We start from the raw sequence: 14199 nt of genomic DNA, 5'->3' as shown, positions 1-14199 counted from the left end.
TGGTATGAATCTGCAGGAACTACAGGATTTCACTGTGAATAAAAAGCAGCACTAGAGTGCCTCTTTATTCATGGCATAATTGTGTGATAATCGCAACGTTGTGTGAAAATCTTAGCATTCTTGCACGATATTGACGGGAGCATATTGCTATGCTCTCATCTTTTTTTGCCAGTTTGATAAAGTCCTAAGAAAAGCAGTGGAGGACAGGGAGTCTTGGAGGTGCCTCATCCACAGGGTCACCATGAGTTGAGATAGACTTGAGAATGGTTAATCTTTAGCAATGTTTTTTTGTACTTCTGTTACTCATTAATCCTAATCCTTGCATGTCGCTGACTGTCATAGCAATATCTACTGTATGACCTAAAACAACTAGCAAAATTAAAATTGTATCTTTAAATTACAATATCATACGCACAACCTCAGTGCATTTACACACACGTAGCTTCATGTGAATGAAGTGAAAATTTGGTAGAAGGTGGTGTTTTAAAATAAAACATTTTTCACAATTTTCTCGAATGACAATAAAAAACAAGGGAGGCAAACATTTATGGCAATTACCTGGCATTTGAGACTCAACTAGCATGTCAAAAGGAAGTTTGGCAGAGGTTTAAAGAACGTGCCTCTGCTAGAAAAACCCAGTATGAATGTAGCTTTGCTTAGGCAAAAACACTCAAATCCTGGCCATCGAATTAAAAGCCCAAATTCTTCCTCGTTGATGGAGAAGTGCTCATGATTCCTTCTCTTTTGAAGTCTTCGAATACCGGATATTCTTTACATCCCTACTAGTGCACTCATCCCTTTTGTCTCAAGGGTCTGAAGGGAAGGCAAGAGGGACCCAGGGGAAGAAGGGCCTGCCAGCTGTGGCTCCAGATGTGGAGGCCTATCCCGGCACTCTCCGCCAGAGGGCAGCCGTGCGGGAAGGAGAGGGGAGGCTTCCAGAGGAGGAGCTGCTGCTGCTGCTGCGTCTGCTCCCTTTGTAGCAAAGCGGAGGGAGGAGGAGGAGGAGGAGGAGGCTGCACTTGGAGGCGGGCAGGAGGGAGGTTCCCGTCCTGTTCCTGCTGCTGCTCCGCCGGCTGGGAGACGCTGGCCATGGAAGGGACAAGCCGAGGCGCCCGGTGAGTAGCTGCCTGGGCGGAAGGGGCCCCCAATGGAGGACCTTTCCAGAATATGGAGGACAGGGCCCCCCAAGCTCAAGGCACGCCTCGCCATGGCAGCCCCTGCCCCGGAGTCCAAAGGGAGGGCTGGACCAAGGGGGCCTCCTTTCCCAGGCCAGCTCCTCCATTCCCGCCCTCTGTCCCAGGCGTCCTCCTTTTCCCAGGACCTGCCCTCCATTCCTGCTTTCTCTCCAGAAGGAATCCCCAAATGTCCACCTCCAGAGTGACCAGGCGTCCTCCTAATCCAGGACTGGTCCTCCATCCTTGCCTTCTGTCTAGGAAGAATGCAAATGTCTACTTTCGGGGTGACCCGGCGTCCTCCTTTTCTAGGACCTGTCCTTCAGTCTTGCCTCCTCTCCAGGAGGAATCCCCAAAGCTTTACTTTCGGGGTAGGCAGCCGTCCTCCTTTTCCAGGACTTGCCCTCCATCCCTGCCTTCTGTCCGGGGGAGTTCCCTCGTGTCCTCCATTTGGACTCAGAGGCAGGGATTGACACTTCCGAGGCGTGCCTTTGCTCGTGTCCTCCGTGTTTCTCGAAGGTCCTCCATTTGGCGCCCCCTTGCCCTCCTTTGCGGCGAGGACATCCGGCCCCCCTGTAATGGACAGAAGGCTGAGATGGAGGACAGGTCCGGGAAAAGGAGGACGCGAGGGGAACTACCCTTCCCTCTCCCTTCGCAAAGGGACAGCACTTGCTGGGGACTCGGTTGGGCCAAGGGGACACCCAGGCTGCATCCACACTGGAGGATTAACCCGGTTTGGCACCGCTTTAATTCTTTGTCTGGCTCTCTGCTATTGAATACTGGGGGTTGGAGTTTGTTGTGGGCCCGCAACAAACTCCAACTCCCAGAGTTCCATAGCAGAGAGCCAGACAAAGAATTAAAGCAGTGCCAAACTGGGTTAATCCTCCAGTGTGGATGCAGCCCAAGAGGACTCCTTGCAACTCATTCTTCCCTCTCTCCTTCTCCTCCTCCTCCTCTTTCCTCGGATCCAGAGGCGAGGGACCCCAGGGCAGGACCAGGCGCGTCTGACCGAGGCTCCTCCGAGGGGAAAATGATGTAAGTAGCCCCCGCTCTCCGAGGCCCTTTGCCGCCTGGCCTGGGCTTGTGGGCGAGAGGTGTATTGCAGCCCGATGGCCGGTGCGGATCGCCCGCCCGGCTGCAAGTCCTGGGTTCGAATCCTGCCCTTTGTCGTTCTCCTCCCGGTTTGTCGGCGGGCTCTCGGGCGTCTCCCATTTCTGCCCTGGGGTTTTCTTGGCCGCTTTCTCCAGAGGGGTAATATTCAAAGAGAGAGCCCTGGTCGTCTGCAGAATCAGTGCTTAGAGATCTTGTAGCACCTTTGAGGCTCACTGAAAGAAAGAAAGAAAGAAAGAAAGAAAGAAAGAAAGAAAGAAAGAAGTTGGCAGCTGGAGCTTTCCTAGGCTTCAGGCCACTTCCTCAGAGGCATTTAGATTTGCCATTGCCCTCCCCTGAGGCTGAGAGAGTGTGACTTACCCAAGGTCGCCCAGTGGGCTTCCATGGTGGAGCCAGGATTTGAACCTTGGTTTTAGTATCCTGGTCGAGTGCTCAGACCATTACACCACACTGCCCTCTGCACAGACATAAATGTTGCTGAGTTCAGTGGGGCTGACTCCCAAGGATGGGTGCTTAGGAGCCCAGCCATACCAACACTGCAAGTCTATTTTAGGTGGGAAAATTAGCAGTTGTTGTTGTTGTGTGTCTTCAAGTCATTTCAGACTTTTGGTGACCCTAAGGAGACCCTAAAGCATCTTCCTGGCAAGTTTCTTCAAAGCTGGCTTGCCATTGCCCTCCTCTGAGGCTGAGAGAGTGTGACTTGCCCAAGGTCACCCAGTGGGCTTCCATGACTTAGCTGGGATTCGAACGCTGGTCTCCAGTCATAGTCCAATGCTCAAACCATGACAAAAAGAATAAGCCAACAGACCAAAGAATTTCCCCCTAGAATGACTACCCCCCTTACTTTCTGTGCAATCCCTTTTGACTTCCAATTCCATGTACTTAAAACTAGAGGAGTTGAAACTGACAGAAGTGATTTCCAGGGAAACAGGATGATGCTCAGTGTCCCTTCCCCTGTTGTCCAAGTCAAGGACTTTGGCAGGAAGGAGTTGAGGAAGGGACTGAATTTTCCTGCTTGAGAATGGAATTGGTTTAGTCTGACTTAGGAGGCACAAAACCTTGCTTAGAGCCCTCTTCTTGAAGGAGTGCTTCCTTGCTTTTTTCAAAGTCCTTAAACCAGAGGTGGCCAAAGTACTGCCTTTTGGATGCTGTTGGGTTGCAACTCCTATCTGCCCCAGGCTAGTGGAGCCAGTGGTGAGAAATGCTGGGAGCTGCAGTCCAACCACAGCTGAATTTTGCCCATCCCTGGCTTAAATGTGCCCACTAACTCCTGCCTTGGAGTAACTGCATTCAGGCTTGAGCTGCATGCTACGCTGGGTTTGGTAAGGCCTTTCAAGATAGCAGTCAATGTGTTGACTGGATTGCCATCCCAATGGCTTTGTGGACCATCTCTGGCATTGGATATGGCTAGCTACATGTATCACCTAAGTGTTGCTGACTAGAACAAGCACTGGCCCTCCAGTTCTTGTTAGACTACAAGTCCCATCATGCCTGACTTGACTGCCTTGGTTAGGGATGATGGGAGTTGATGTTCAACCTCTGTATGAGCATATAAAAGGTGCCCGTTTCAGGGCAAGAAAAGCTGTACTAGAGAGTTAGTCCTTTCCAGTTTATTGCTTTGTTGAATGTTTAAACTTCACACAAACACACACATGTTAATCTGCAAAGATATAGCCATGTTAGCCTATAGAATCAGTACATAGAGAGATCTTGTAGCACCTTTGAGACTAACTGAAAGAAATTGGCAGTATGAGCTTTCATAGACTTCAGTCTACTTCCTCAGGTGAAGTAGACTGAAGTTTACGAAAGCTCATGCTGCCAATTTCTTTCTTTCAGTTAGTCTCAAAGGTGCTACAAAATCTCTCTACGTATTGTTAATCTGCACTTGGTCCTCTGTATCCACGGATTATGGATTCAAGTATCCACAGCTTGAAAATATTTTTTAAAAATAAATTCCAAAAAGCAAACTTTGATTTTTGCCATTTTATATAAGGGGCACCACTGTATTTAATGGGACATGAGCATCCACGGATTTTGATGTCCACGGCGGGGGTGGGGGTTGTCCTGGAACCAAAGCCCAGCGGATGCCAAGGCCCCACTGTATTTTAATATGTCAGCATTTGATCAGGTCTCACACTTTGGGCCATGAAAAAACCCCACAAACAAAAAAATCCTTGGGAGAAAGGGGAAATGACTTATTATGTGAGTGTCAGCATTTTTAAACATCTTCTACCACTGCCATTTATTTCATTGTAAAAGATGCAAATAGAAAGCATTCAATTCAGTTTCCTCGGCTTTGACAATGCAACCATAAAAGCTCCTTTTGGAGAAACTGTAGTTTCTTTTTATGAAAGCTGTAACATTTCATGACCTGGATGTTTACAGTAACTCAAGAACGCCCTCTACAGAGGGAGAGCTGTCATGCATCCCAGAGAAGCCACAATGAACCTAAAGCCCTCCAGGTTGTTCAATGGGGATTTTACATTTAATTGTAGTGGCATAAATGTATGCCGTTACAGTTATGTCTACTGGGCAAAACTGCATGGATATAGAGAATAAGATATCTCCCACATTTATTTATTAGCTGCTAAAGCAGAAAAAGAGGAGTTATAGCAGAAGGCACATTTCTGGCTTTGAAATATTTGTTACATTGAACTCTTGACATCTATCTTGTAAAAGAGTATGTCCTTTCACCAGCACTTAGAGACCTAGTGCTCTTGCCTTCTGTGATCATGCTTTAGATCTAAATAATTCTTTTAAGGGAGGCCAAGGAACATACAAAGTGTAAACTGAGTCCCAGGGGAGATTGACTAGCACTTTAATCTAAGTTGAATTACCAGGGCATCGATCTGGTTGGTGAATCCCTGAACAAATGCTTTTGTTCAGAGCCAGGAGCACTTACATTTTTGGACATCAATGTCCAAAGTCCCCCAGCACAGCTGGTCAAAAAACAGTCTTTCCAAGTTCCACTTGTATTTCTGCTAATTTACAGGACACACCTGTAAGTCAGCTCAGGTTCCCTTGAGTTCAAGTGTATGTGGCTAAAGGAATACAGCCTCAGGATTGCATCCAAACTATGTAATTTATATCCTACCCTTTTCCCTAGTGCAGGATCTAAAGTAGCTTACAACCAGTTAAAACAAACATAGCCTAAAAATGTGAGCCAACATGATGTAGAGGTTTGTAGTGGTTTGGCTTGACTACAGTTCTGGAGACCAGGGTTTGGACCCCCACTTGGCCATGGAAACTAATGGGTGACCTTGGGCAGGTCACATTCTCTCAGCCTCAGAGGAAGGCCAAGGCAAACCCCCTCTGGGCAAACTTTGCCAAGAAAACCCTGTGATAGGGTCACCCTAAATTGGAAAAGACTTGAAGGCACACAGCCCAAAAACCCTGGTACTGTACTACAAAAGTTTTAAAAACAATACCAAAAAACCTGTTAAAAAATAAAGTTTCAAAAATTAAAATGCATTTAAAAATATAATAAGATAAAAGCACCCCATTAAAAGCCATTTTTGCCAATAAATTAAGAGCCAAATAGCTGCCTGTATAAAAAGGTCTTTACCTGCCAGCAGAGAGAGAATAAGGAAGAGGCCAGTCATCCTCTCAAAGGAGGAAATCCCACAATCTGTGAACAGCCACCAAGAAGGAAGATGCATGTGTGAGCCAATCTTTATCTTGAAATAATCTGGTTCAACCAGCAGTTGTTATGGAAGTTATCTCTGAATTGTGGACTGCAGCATGGACAAGGCATTTTCTACACATCACACATTATGTTCTCCACAGTGGTTCTAGTCATATCTTGTTTGCCCAAGACTCTGTGTAACTCTGTAGAAGCTTGTTTGCATTTACAAGCAGGACCACCACTTCTTGCGGTCTTTTCTTGGCCTTTGAGATGTTTTGCACTACAATTCACACAATCCCATAAAAAGTCTGGGAGCTGAGGGCCAAAGGTTCTTACCTATGGATGAAAGCAAGTGAAACTTGCCATGGAGAGAAGATGAATGGAAAAAGGTTACTTTCCAGATTGCAACACCCAGAATCCCCAGCCAGAATTCACCCAGGTTCTAAGAATTCTGGGAGTTGTAGTGCACATTAATTTTCTGAAGTTCTGGGGGTAAGTGGTAGGAAAAGGTTAGTTTCCTGGATCTGTGTGATCCAATACTGTAAAGGGCCTGGACCAGTCAATACAAAAAGACCCTCTGGCGGGTTATAAACTGCTGCTTTGAGGCAGTCTGCCGCCGCCGCCGCTTGGTCCACGTGGAAGCCGTAGCACCCACACCGCGCGGCTCCCGCGCGGACCAAAGAAGAAGCTCCAAAATGGAGCTTCTTCTTGTGGCGCCTCTGTGACGTCGCGAGGCGCCAGGGGCGCATTCGTGACGTCACAGACGCCGCGACACGTTCAGACGCACAGCGTCCAATACGTAAAGATGGCGCTGGCCGTGTGGAACGGCCGGTGCCATATTGTACGGACAGAGTCTGTATTAGAGCCAGGGGCGTCTAGAAGAGACGCCCAAATGGGACGTCCTGCGGACGTCCCAAGTGGCGGTTTATAACCCGCCTCTGTCTGGAATATGTGACTGTTCTGTAGTCTATAACTTAATCCCCAAACCCTTTCTTGAATCCTCTCAGTAAAGTAAATTTTCTTGCGGAAAGCTCATGCTGGCAACTTTTTTGTTTCAGTTAGTCTCAAAGGTGCTACAAGATCTCTCTACGTATTATCTTTAGGATTGTTTTGCCACTTGAAATACATTTTCTTGGAACATAGAATCATAGTTGGAAGGGATTGCAAAGGTTATCCAGTCCAACCCCTGCCATGCAGGAATCCTCAGCTAAAGCATGCCTGAGAGATGGCCATACTACCTCTCTCAAAAGACTTCTAAAGGAGGATCCATGGCCTTCTGAAGCAGTCTAGGCCACTGGCAAACAGTCCTTACCAACAGGAAGTTCTTTCTCGTGTGTGAGTGGAACCTCTTTTCCTGTAATTTGAACCCACTGCCTCATGGAATTCATTTCCCCATGGACTATTTAGGGTGGGTCCACCTGCTTCCAGTCTCAAGGCTTGTGTTTTTACTGGGAAGCCACTCCTATTGAACTGGGTGGGCTATAATTGTGAATAAACATATTAAAGGCTTAATGCTGCACATGCAGCTATAATGTGGTCAGTGTACTAACATGTTCTTAAAAACTGTGGTGGCAGTTAATTAAAAAAAACTTGCCCAAATTATTTCAGGATTAAGGTAAAGAGCATTGTCAAACACCTGCTCCAGTGCTTTAATCCCATTTACTTGTGTGGAGCAGGGCTTTCCTCTCAGCTATCATTTGTGCCTCTTTTCTATTTACAGGATTAGATGACTTTAAAAAAAAAGGGGGGGGGGGAATAAGAGTCTTCTGGTATTATTAAAATTAGCAATTTTAATGTGAGCTTTGGTGGATTACAAACCATCTCTTCAGATGCATTGGCGGACTAAAACCAACTAAGATAATTTTTTTAAAAGTATATTTTGTATGCTACAGCTCTCAGATTCACCAGCACCATGGCTAGGGGCTCTGGGATCTGTAGTACAAACCCTAACTTTCCCAAGCTCTGGACATCCCAAACATGTAAACTTCCCTTCAAATGCTGTGTACATGGCAGGGCTAATTAAAAAGTTTCCTTTTTTATAAACATAAAAATCATGCCCAGAAACAGACTTTGTAGCTGTGGAGGAGGGTTAATGAAGCCTCTTCCTGGCTGTCCCAAGGAGGGAAGTGCCTCTGGGCGCTGATGGACAAGAAAGTGTATTCAAGTGTTAAAGCAATTCACAAAGATTAGATTCCACTTTACACTTACTGATAAGGAAATGGGATGCTGCTGTTGGACTTCCTCCCCCCAGACTGTGTCTATCCCCTTCCTCCTTCCCCAGGCTTCTGGGTGTGTTTGGACACTGTTGAGGAAAAACATATTGCAGAACAGAGACGTCCAAAGCTGTTGTCATTTGTTGTCAATATCAACTTATTTATTTAACGTCTATGCCACCTGCTTCCCAAAAAAGGGGCCCGAGGCGGCTCACAAGATAAAAATGCTAGTAAAATGTCACCATAAAAATATAAAAACAATTAAAATCCTCTAGTTAAAATAGTATAAAATTAATACAAAAACATATAAAAGTTAAAAACATAACTAAAACACTTTTTATGCAAACAAAAATCCATCAGTGATACTTTTATTGACCAACCGAAACGCACAATATACTTGTTGCAAGCTTTCGAAGCTCCATGGGCTTCTTCATCAGGCAAGATGTAACAACCAAACAGGAGAAGAAAAAACAACTGGAGATGTTAGTGAGATGCCTGCTTGTTGTTTCAGTCCTTAGTAAAGATGGCATACTGGGGAGGATACATTTTGTGAAGGCAGGCTCCTCCTGCTTCTGGCCATGTGGCAACAGAGAGATTTTCAAAGCCCAGGAAATTTAAAGTCTATTTGCATACCAGGGACCCCTCTTTTGCAATCTACTGCAGAAATAATCCCGTTTGACACCACTTTGGTGGCTCACTGCTATGGAATCTGGGAGTTGTAGTTTGTTGTGGCACTAGAGCTCTGCTCAAAGTGGTGTCAAACAGGGTTATTTCTGCAGTGTGGCTGCAATTTATGACTCTGGAGACCAGGGTTCAATTCCCATCTCAGTCATGAAACCCACTGGATGATCCTTGTCAAGCCACACTCAGCCTCAAGGGGAAAGCAGTGGCAAACCTCCTCTGAACAAACCTTGCCAAGAAAACCCCAGGATCTCTTTGCGCAGATGCCACAACAAATGACCATTCCCAGAATGCCATAGCCTTGAGCCAGGGCAGTTAAAGTGGTGTCAAGACAAGATTATTTCTGCAGTGCAGATGCAGCCAAAGGTCCAGAACAAACTGCAGAAATAATCTAGTTTGGGACTGCTTTAAATGCCTTGGCTCCGTGCTAGGGAATCCTGGGAACTGTAGTTTGTTGTAGCACCAGGGCTCTCTCTAACAGAGAAGGCTCAAATGTCTCACAAAACTACAGTTCCCAGAATTCCCTAGCATTGAGCCAGGACAGTTAAAGCGATCCCAAAGAAGTGGATTGTTTCTGCAGCGTGTTTGAGAGCAGGACCTAAGTTACAGGAAATTCCTTGAGCGCGCTGGGCCTGGACTCCTTGGCTCCGCCTCCTTCCTCCTTTCAGCCAATCACAGCGCTCCTATTTGGAACGTTCCTATTTGGAACGTAGGCTTCGCCAGCGTTCCAAGGGAAAAACTCTGCTGGGGCGTGTCTGGAATGTGATTGGCTGGACGCGGGGGGAAAGAAAGTTGCAAGATTCTATCACGTGACCCTTGGAAGATCAGCCAAGGTTCCATCTGGGGAGCTAATAAGGGATGGGCCCCGAATGCCAGCCGTCCTCCTTTTCCAGGGCGTGTCCTACATTTCCACCTTCTGTCCACGGAGGGATTTCACAGCGTCCTCCATTTTGAGCAGCATGCGTTTACACACCAGTGTTTTGAGCTCCATTTTGCAGTGATTTCTCCTCCTTTGCAACTTAGTCACTTGCATTATCCATCCAAAAGCCTGTTGGGTGGGAATCCCTGGGGAATGCAAGGGATCCAAAGGCTGCATCCACACTGGAGGAATAACCCGGTTTGGCAACGCTTTAACTCTCTTTCTGGCTGAAGGCTATGGAATTCTGGGAGTTGGGAGTTCGTTGTGGGGCGGCCCCACAACAAACTCCAACTCCCAGAATTCCATAGCAGAGTCAGACCAAGTTTTAGATTGTTTTTAAGTCTCAAGTTCAGTTTCCAGTGATTTTTCAGTTCAGTCTCAAGTTGATATTTCAGTCTTTAGGTGAAGTTTAAAATCTTAAAAAAACCCGGTGCCCCACTAAATTACCCTTCCCAGAATTCCACAGCATGGAGCCAGGGCCCTTAAAAGTGGTCTCAAAACGGAGTTAAGCCTCCGCTTTTGTATCCCTTCGTCGTCCTCGTCCTCCTCCTCCTCCCCAAATTCTTGGGAGATCTTTGAGTTCCAATCCAGGCTCCGCTGATGTTTAAGTGAGTCTTTTGAGTCCGCTTCTTCCCAGGGAAGCCTTCAAGAGCGGTCCCTAGGCCGAGGCTCCCCCCAAACAGCCCCCTCCCAGCCTCAAGGGCTTCGGGGCCAGTGGCCTCCTTGGAATCGGATCCAGGGAAGGAGGCTGGGTCCTCCTCTGAGGCCGCCTTTGTTTCGCTGGACGGAGGAGGGGGAAGGAGGGAGCCAATGGGAACCCAGAGGAGGGAAGGAGGGAAGCAGAGGCTCGGGAAGGAGGAGGAGGAGGAGGAGGAGGAAAACTCCTGCTCCCTCCATTCCTCCCTTTGCGTTGCTCTTCTTCCGTCTGATTCAGGCTCACTGGCTTTGTCTTTCTTTCTTTCCTTTCTCTCTTCTTTCTCTCTTTCTCTGGGTCCGGCCTGGCGGCCTCTTCCCACCGCGGGGCTCCTCCTGATCCGGAGGAGGAAGAAGAGGAAGCGCGGAGGAGGAGGAGGAGGAGGAGGAAGAGGGGGGGCAGCCAGAGCCATCCTCTCCCCCGGCGCCCCATGCCCCAGCAGCGCCAGCCCTGCCTCCGCCTCCAGCTCCCGGGGAGCTGCATGGACGGGCATGGGCACAGCGGGGCCTCCCTCCGCCGACGCCGCCTCCAAGGCTGAGGAGCTGCTGCGGCTGCGGCGGCTGCTTCGGAGGAAGAGGAAGGGGCAGCCGGAGCAGAGCGAGCCCCTCCGGCCACCAAGACCCCACCGAAGCCCCCCTCGACGACGCCCCCCTCGACGACGCCGACGCCGGCCCCCGACGCTGCCCGCCCTGGGGCTCCTCCTCAGCCTCGGGCTCCTCCTGCCCCCAGGTACCCGGCTCCGGGGGTTGGGTTGGAAGGAAGCCTTAGGCTTGGGCTCCAGTGGTTTACTTGAGTCTCGAGTTGAGTTTCAAGTGGTTTTTATGTCTTACGTTTAGTCTCCAGTGACTGAAGTCTTAGGTTCAGTTTCAAGTGAGATTTAAGTCTTAACGTGATTTTTAAATCTTAAATTCAGTCTCCAGTGATTTTTAAATCTTAACGTGATTTTTAAGTCCTAAATTCAATTTCAAGTGATTTTAAAGTCGTAGGTGATTTTTAAAATCTTAAATTCAGCCTCAAATGATTCTTCAGCATCAAGCGATTTTCAGTCTTAAGTGACTTTTAAGTCTTACGCGATTTTTCAACCTTGCAATGTTTAAGTCTCCCATCTGAAGAGATAGATCTTCAGTGTTAAAGGCCAAGAAACACACTGCAGAAATAATCCAGTTTGAGACTGCTTTAACTGCACTGGCTCAATGCTAGGGAATTCTGGGAACTGTAGTTTTGAGCCTTCTCTGCCAGAGACTTCTCTGGTGCCACAATAAACTACAAATCCCCCAAATTCCCTAGCGCTGAGCCAGGGCAGCCAAAGCGGTCTCAGAGTGGATTATTTCTGCAGTGCGGATGCCACTTCCTTTCCAACCTGAAGTGGGCTCCTCAGCCGCCTCCTAACGCTTTCCAGTTACTTCAGGCATAAACTTAGGATAAGGTAGCTGGGTTTCGGTGAGTTTGGACATTATCAGACAAGGGAAATTGGAAGTATAATCCAATGGCAATCCAAACACAATCATGGGGTTTAACGTTCTTGCGTGATAGACTACCACATGCAATTTCAGGCAATGGCATGCTACTTTCAGGCAATGGGAAGCCAGTTTGAATGCAATTCGCATTCACGTAAATTCGCTGAACTCGCAAATTCACATGAATGCGTTCTGGCCCCACTTTCTTTTCATTCGAAATTGAGAGGGATTCCTCGCATGTGATAAACTCCATTGATGGGGCCCTTGCCCTCCCAGGCCCTGGTGTGTTTACCAAGGTAGCGCTGGGATCAGGTTTCGCTCCTCTTCCTTGCCTCGCCCGCCTCCTCCTTTCTCCTGTTTTTCTTGTGAGCAGAACTGGAACTCAGATCCAGTGCTAGGGCTAGTATTTGACAGCAGCATTACAGTACCTTCCTAGGAAAGAAACAGAGCCAGGAGGAGGAGTCCTGTGAGCCACCTAGCAAAGTACAACAACACCCAGCATCCACCAAACAGGGATGCCTTGATGGGAGGCCAACCAAAAACCGCATGCTTCCACACTTTCGAAGCTCCAATGGCTTCTTTGACCAAGGTGCTAAAAATCATAAAGGAGAGGGGGAAATACTACCTTCTGTGGATTGACCAAAGTGCACAATATACATGTTACAAGCTTTCGCAGCAAGCTTTAGACACAGGCCTGGATTTTGTCAAGCCAGGAAGATCTTGAAGGCACACAACAACAGTAAGGTGAAATGTCAGGATCAACTCAGAGCAACACCCTCTGGACAAAAGGCAGGCTAACAGCATCATACACACACACACACATATATATATCCCCCATCTCTTCTCTGATTTTTTAACCCTTTTGCCTGCGGAGCTTCAAAATCTTGCTTCGAAAGAAAGCTTGCAACATGTATTTTTGTGCATTTGGGTTGGTCCAAGAAAGGTATCCCTTTTGAATGTTGCTGTACTTCATTATTTTCCTAGCTCAGGAAAGTGGTTTCCCCAAGGCATTCTGGGACTTGGAGTCCCACAGAAGTCTCTCTCCTAAGGTCAGCTTTCGTTCCCTTTCCCTTCCTCTGCTCTCCAGCTTGATAGGGCCTCTCCTGCAAACTTCCACTGCTTTGTCAGCTGTGAACAATTCATCACATTGATGGTGTTTCCATGTTGGCTTCAGTGAATTGGCACAAATCTAACTCTTTGGGAGGGACTACTAGCCTCCTTCCCTTCTTCTGCAAGGAAAACTTTTCAGGGCTCTCACCGTCAGGGGTTAACAGCCAAACCCTGGAACAGTGGTCCCCAAACTGTGCCCTTTAAGAGACTTTGGACTTCAGCTCCCAGAAGCCTCAGCCATGTGGGCCAGTCTGGGATTCTGGGAGCTGAAGTCCAAAACCCTTTAAAGAGACAGTTTGGGGACAACTGCTCTAGAAGTACCAAACAAAAAATGGTGATGACTTCTGAGTAGACCTGTCTTGGATTCTGCTGGAAGAGGAGGAATAAGATTTGAAACTGGGGAGTAGAAAGGTCTGTCCCCAAATTTGGAATTATCAAGCTTTGGTACCTCAAGGAAGAAGAAGTTACACAACTCATTTTCTGGGAGGGCTTCTCTGCTTTTAATGCCTCTCTGTGGTAATAGGAAACTGTGCCAGTATAGCTTTTGCTTTCCATGTCCACATCACCTGTTGAACGTTGTTTTTCAATATCTTTCATTGTGCTTTTCTGTCTAAAAAAGTAAAAGAATGCAGCTGCTACTTTTAACTGAAAAAACAAACCTACTTCCCCACATTGTAAAACATCACACTAAAATCAGCAGTTAATGTGGTGTCAAACTGGATTGTTTCTGCAGCATGGATGCAGCCTCAAGTCTACCCATCTGGAATTCAGTCTTCCTCTTTTCCTACCGCCTTTTACCTTACCAAGCATTATTATCTTTTCTACTGAATTGTGTCATCTCATGATATGTCCAAAGTACACCAATCTCATTTTAGTCATCTTTGCTTCAATGGAAATGTCAGGCTTGATTTGCTCTAAACCCCGTTTATTGGTCTTGTTAGCAGTCTGTGGTATTTACAGAACCCTTCTCTAGCATCTCAAATGAGTTGATTTCTTTCTGTCAGCTTTCTTCACTGTCTAGCTCTCACAGCCATACATAGAAATGGGAACTGCAATTGTATGGACAATCCTAACTTTAAGTATTCAGTGATATATCTCAACAGTTGAGGATCGTGTCTAGTTCCTTCATAGCTGCCCTTCCAAATGCTAGTCTTCTTCTAATTTCTTAACTACAGTCTCTGCTCTGATTAATGGCTGATCCAAGGTATGGAAAATCTT

General features: G+C 47.1%; 1 protein-coding gene across 1 annotated transcript in view; it reads left to right on the top strand.

The window, feature by feature from the left end:
• Positions 1-1008: 1008 nt before the first annotated feature.
• The window catches only part of RGMB (repulsive guidance molecule BMP co-receptor b), a 58408-nt gene continuing 45217 nt past the window's right edge, over positions 1009-14199 (top strand). The window contains exons 1-3 of the mRNA XM_089492798.1: positions 1009-1115; positions 2144-2207; positions 10761-11143. Of these exons, the coding sequence (XP_089348924.1) occupies positions 2203-2207; positions 10761-11143 (388 nt within the window). The 5' untranslated portion in view covers positions 1009-1115; positions 2144-2202. The remainder of the gene's footprint in view (positions 1116-2143; positions 2208-10760; positions 11144-14199) is intronic.

Source organism: Sceloporus occidentalis, unplaced genomic scaffold (assembly GCF_023333645.1).
Source record: "Sceloporus occidentalis isolate IW3139 unplaced genomic scaffold, rSceOcc1.0.p SCAF_1, whole genome shotgun sequence".
NCBI classification, from domain to species: domain Eukaryota; kingdom Metazoa; phylum Chordata; class Lepidosauria; order Squamata; family Phrynosomatidae; genus Sceloporus; species Sceloporus occidentalis.
Note: the sequence above shows the minus strand (reverse complement) of the source record. Positions and strands in the feature narration are given on the sequence as shown.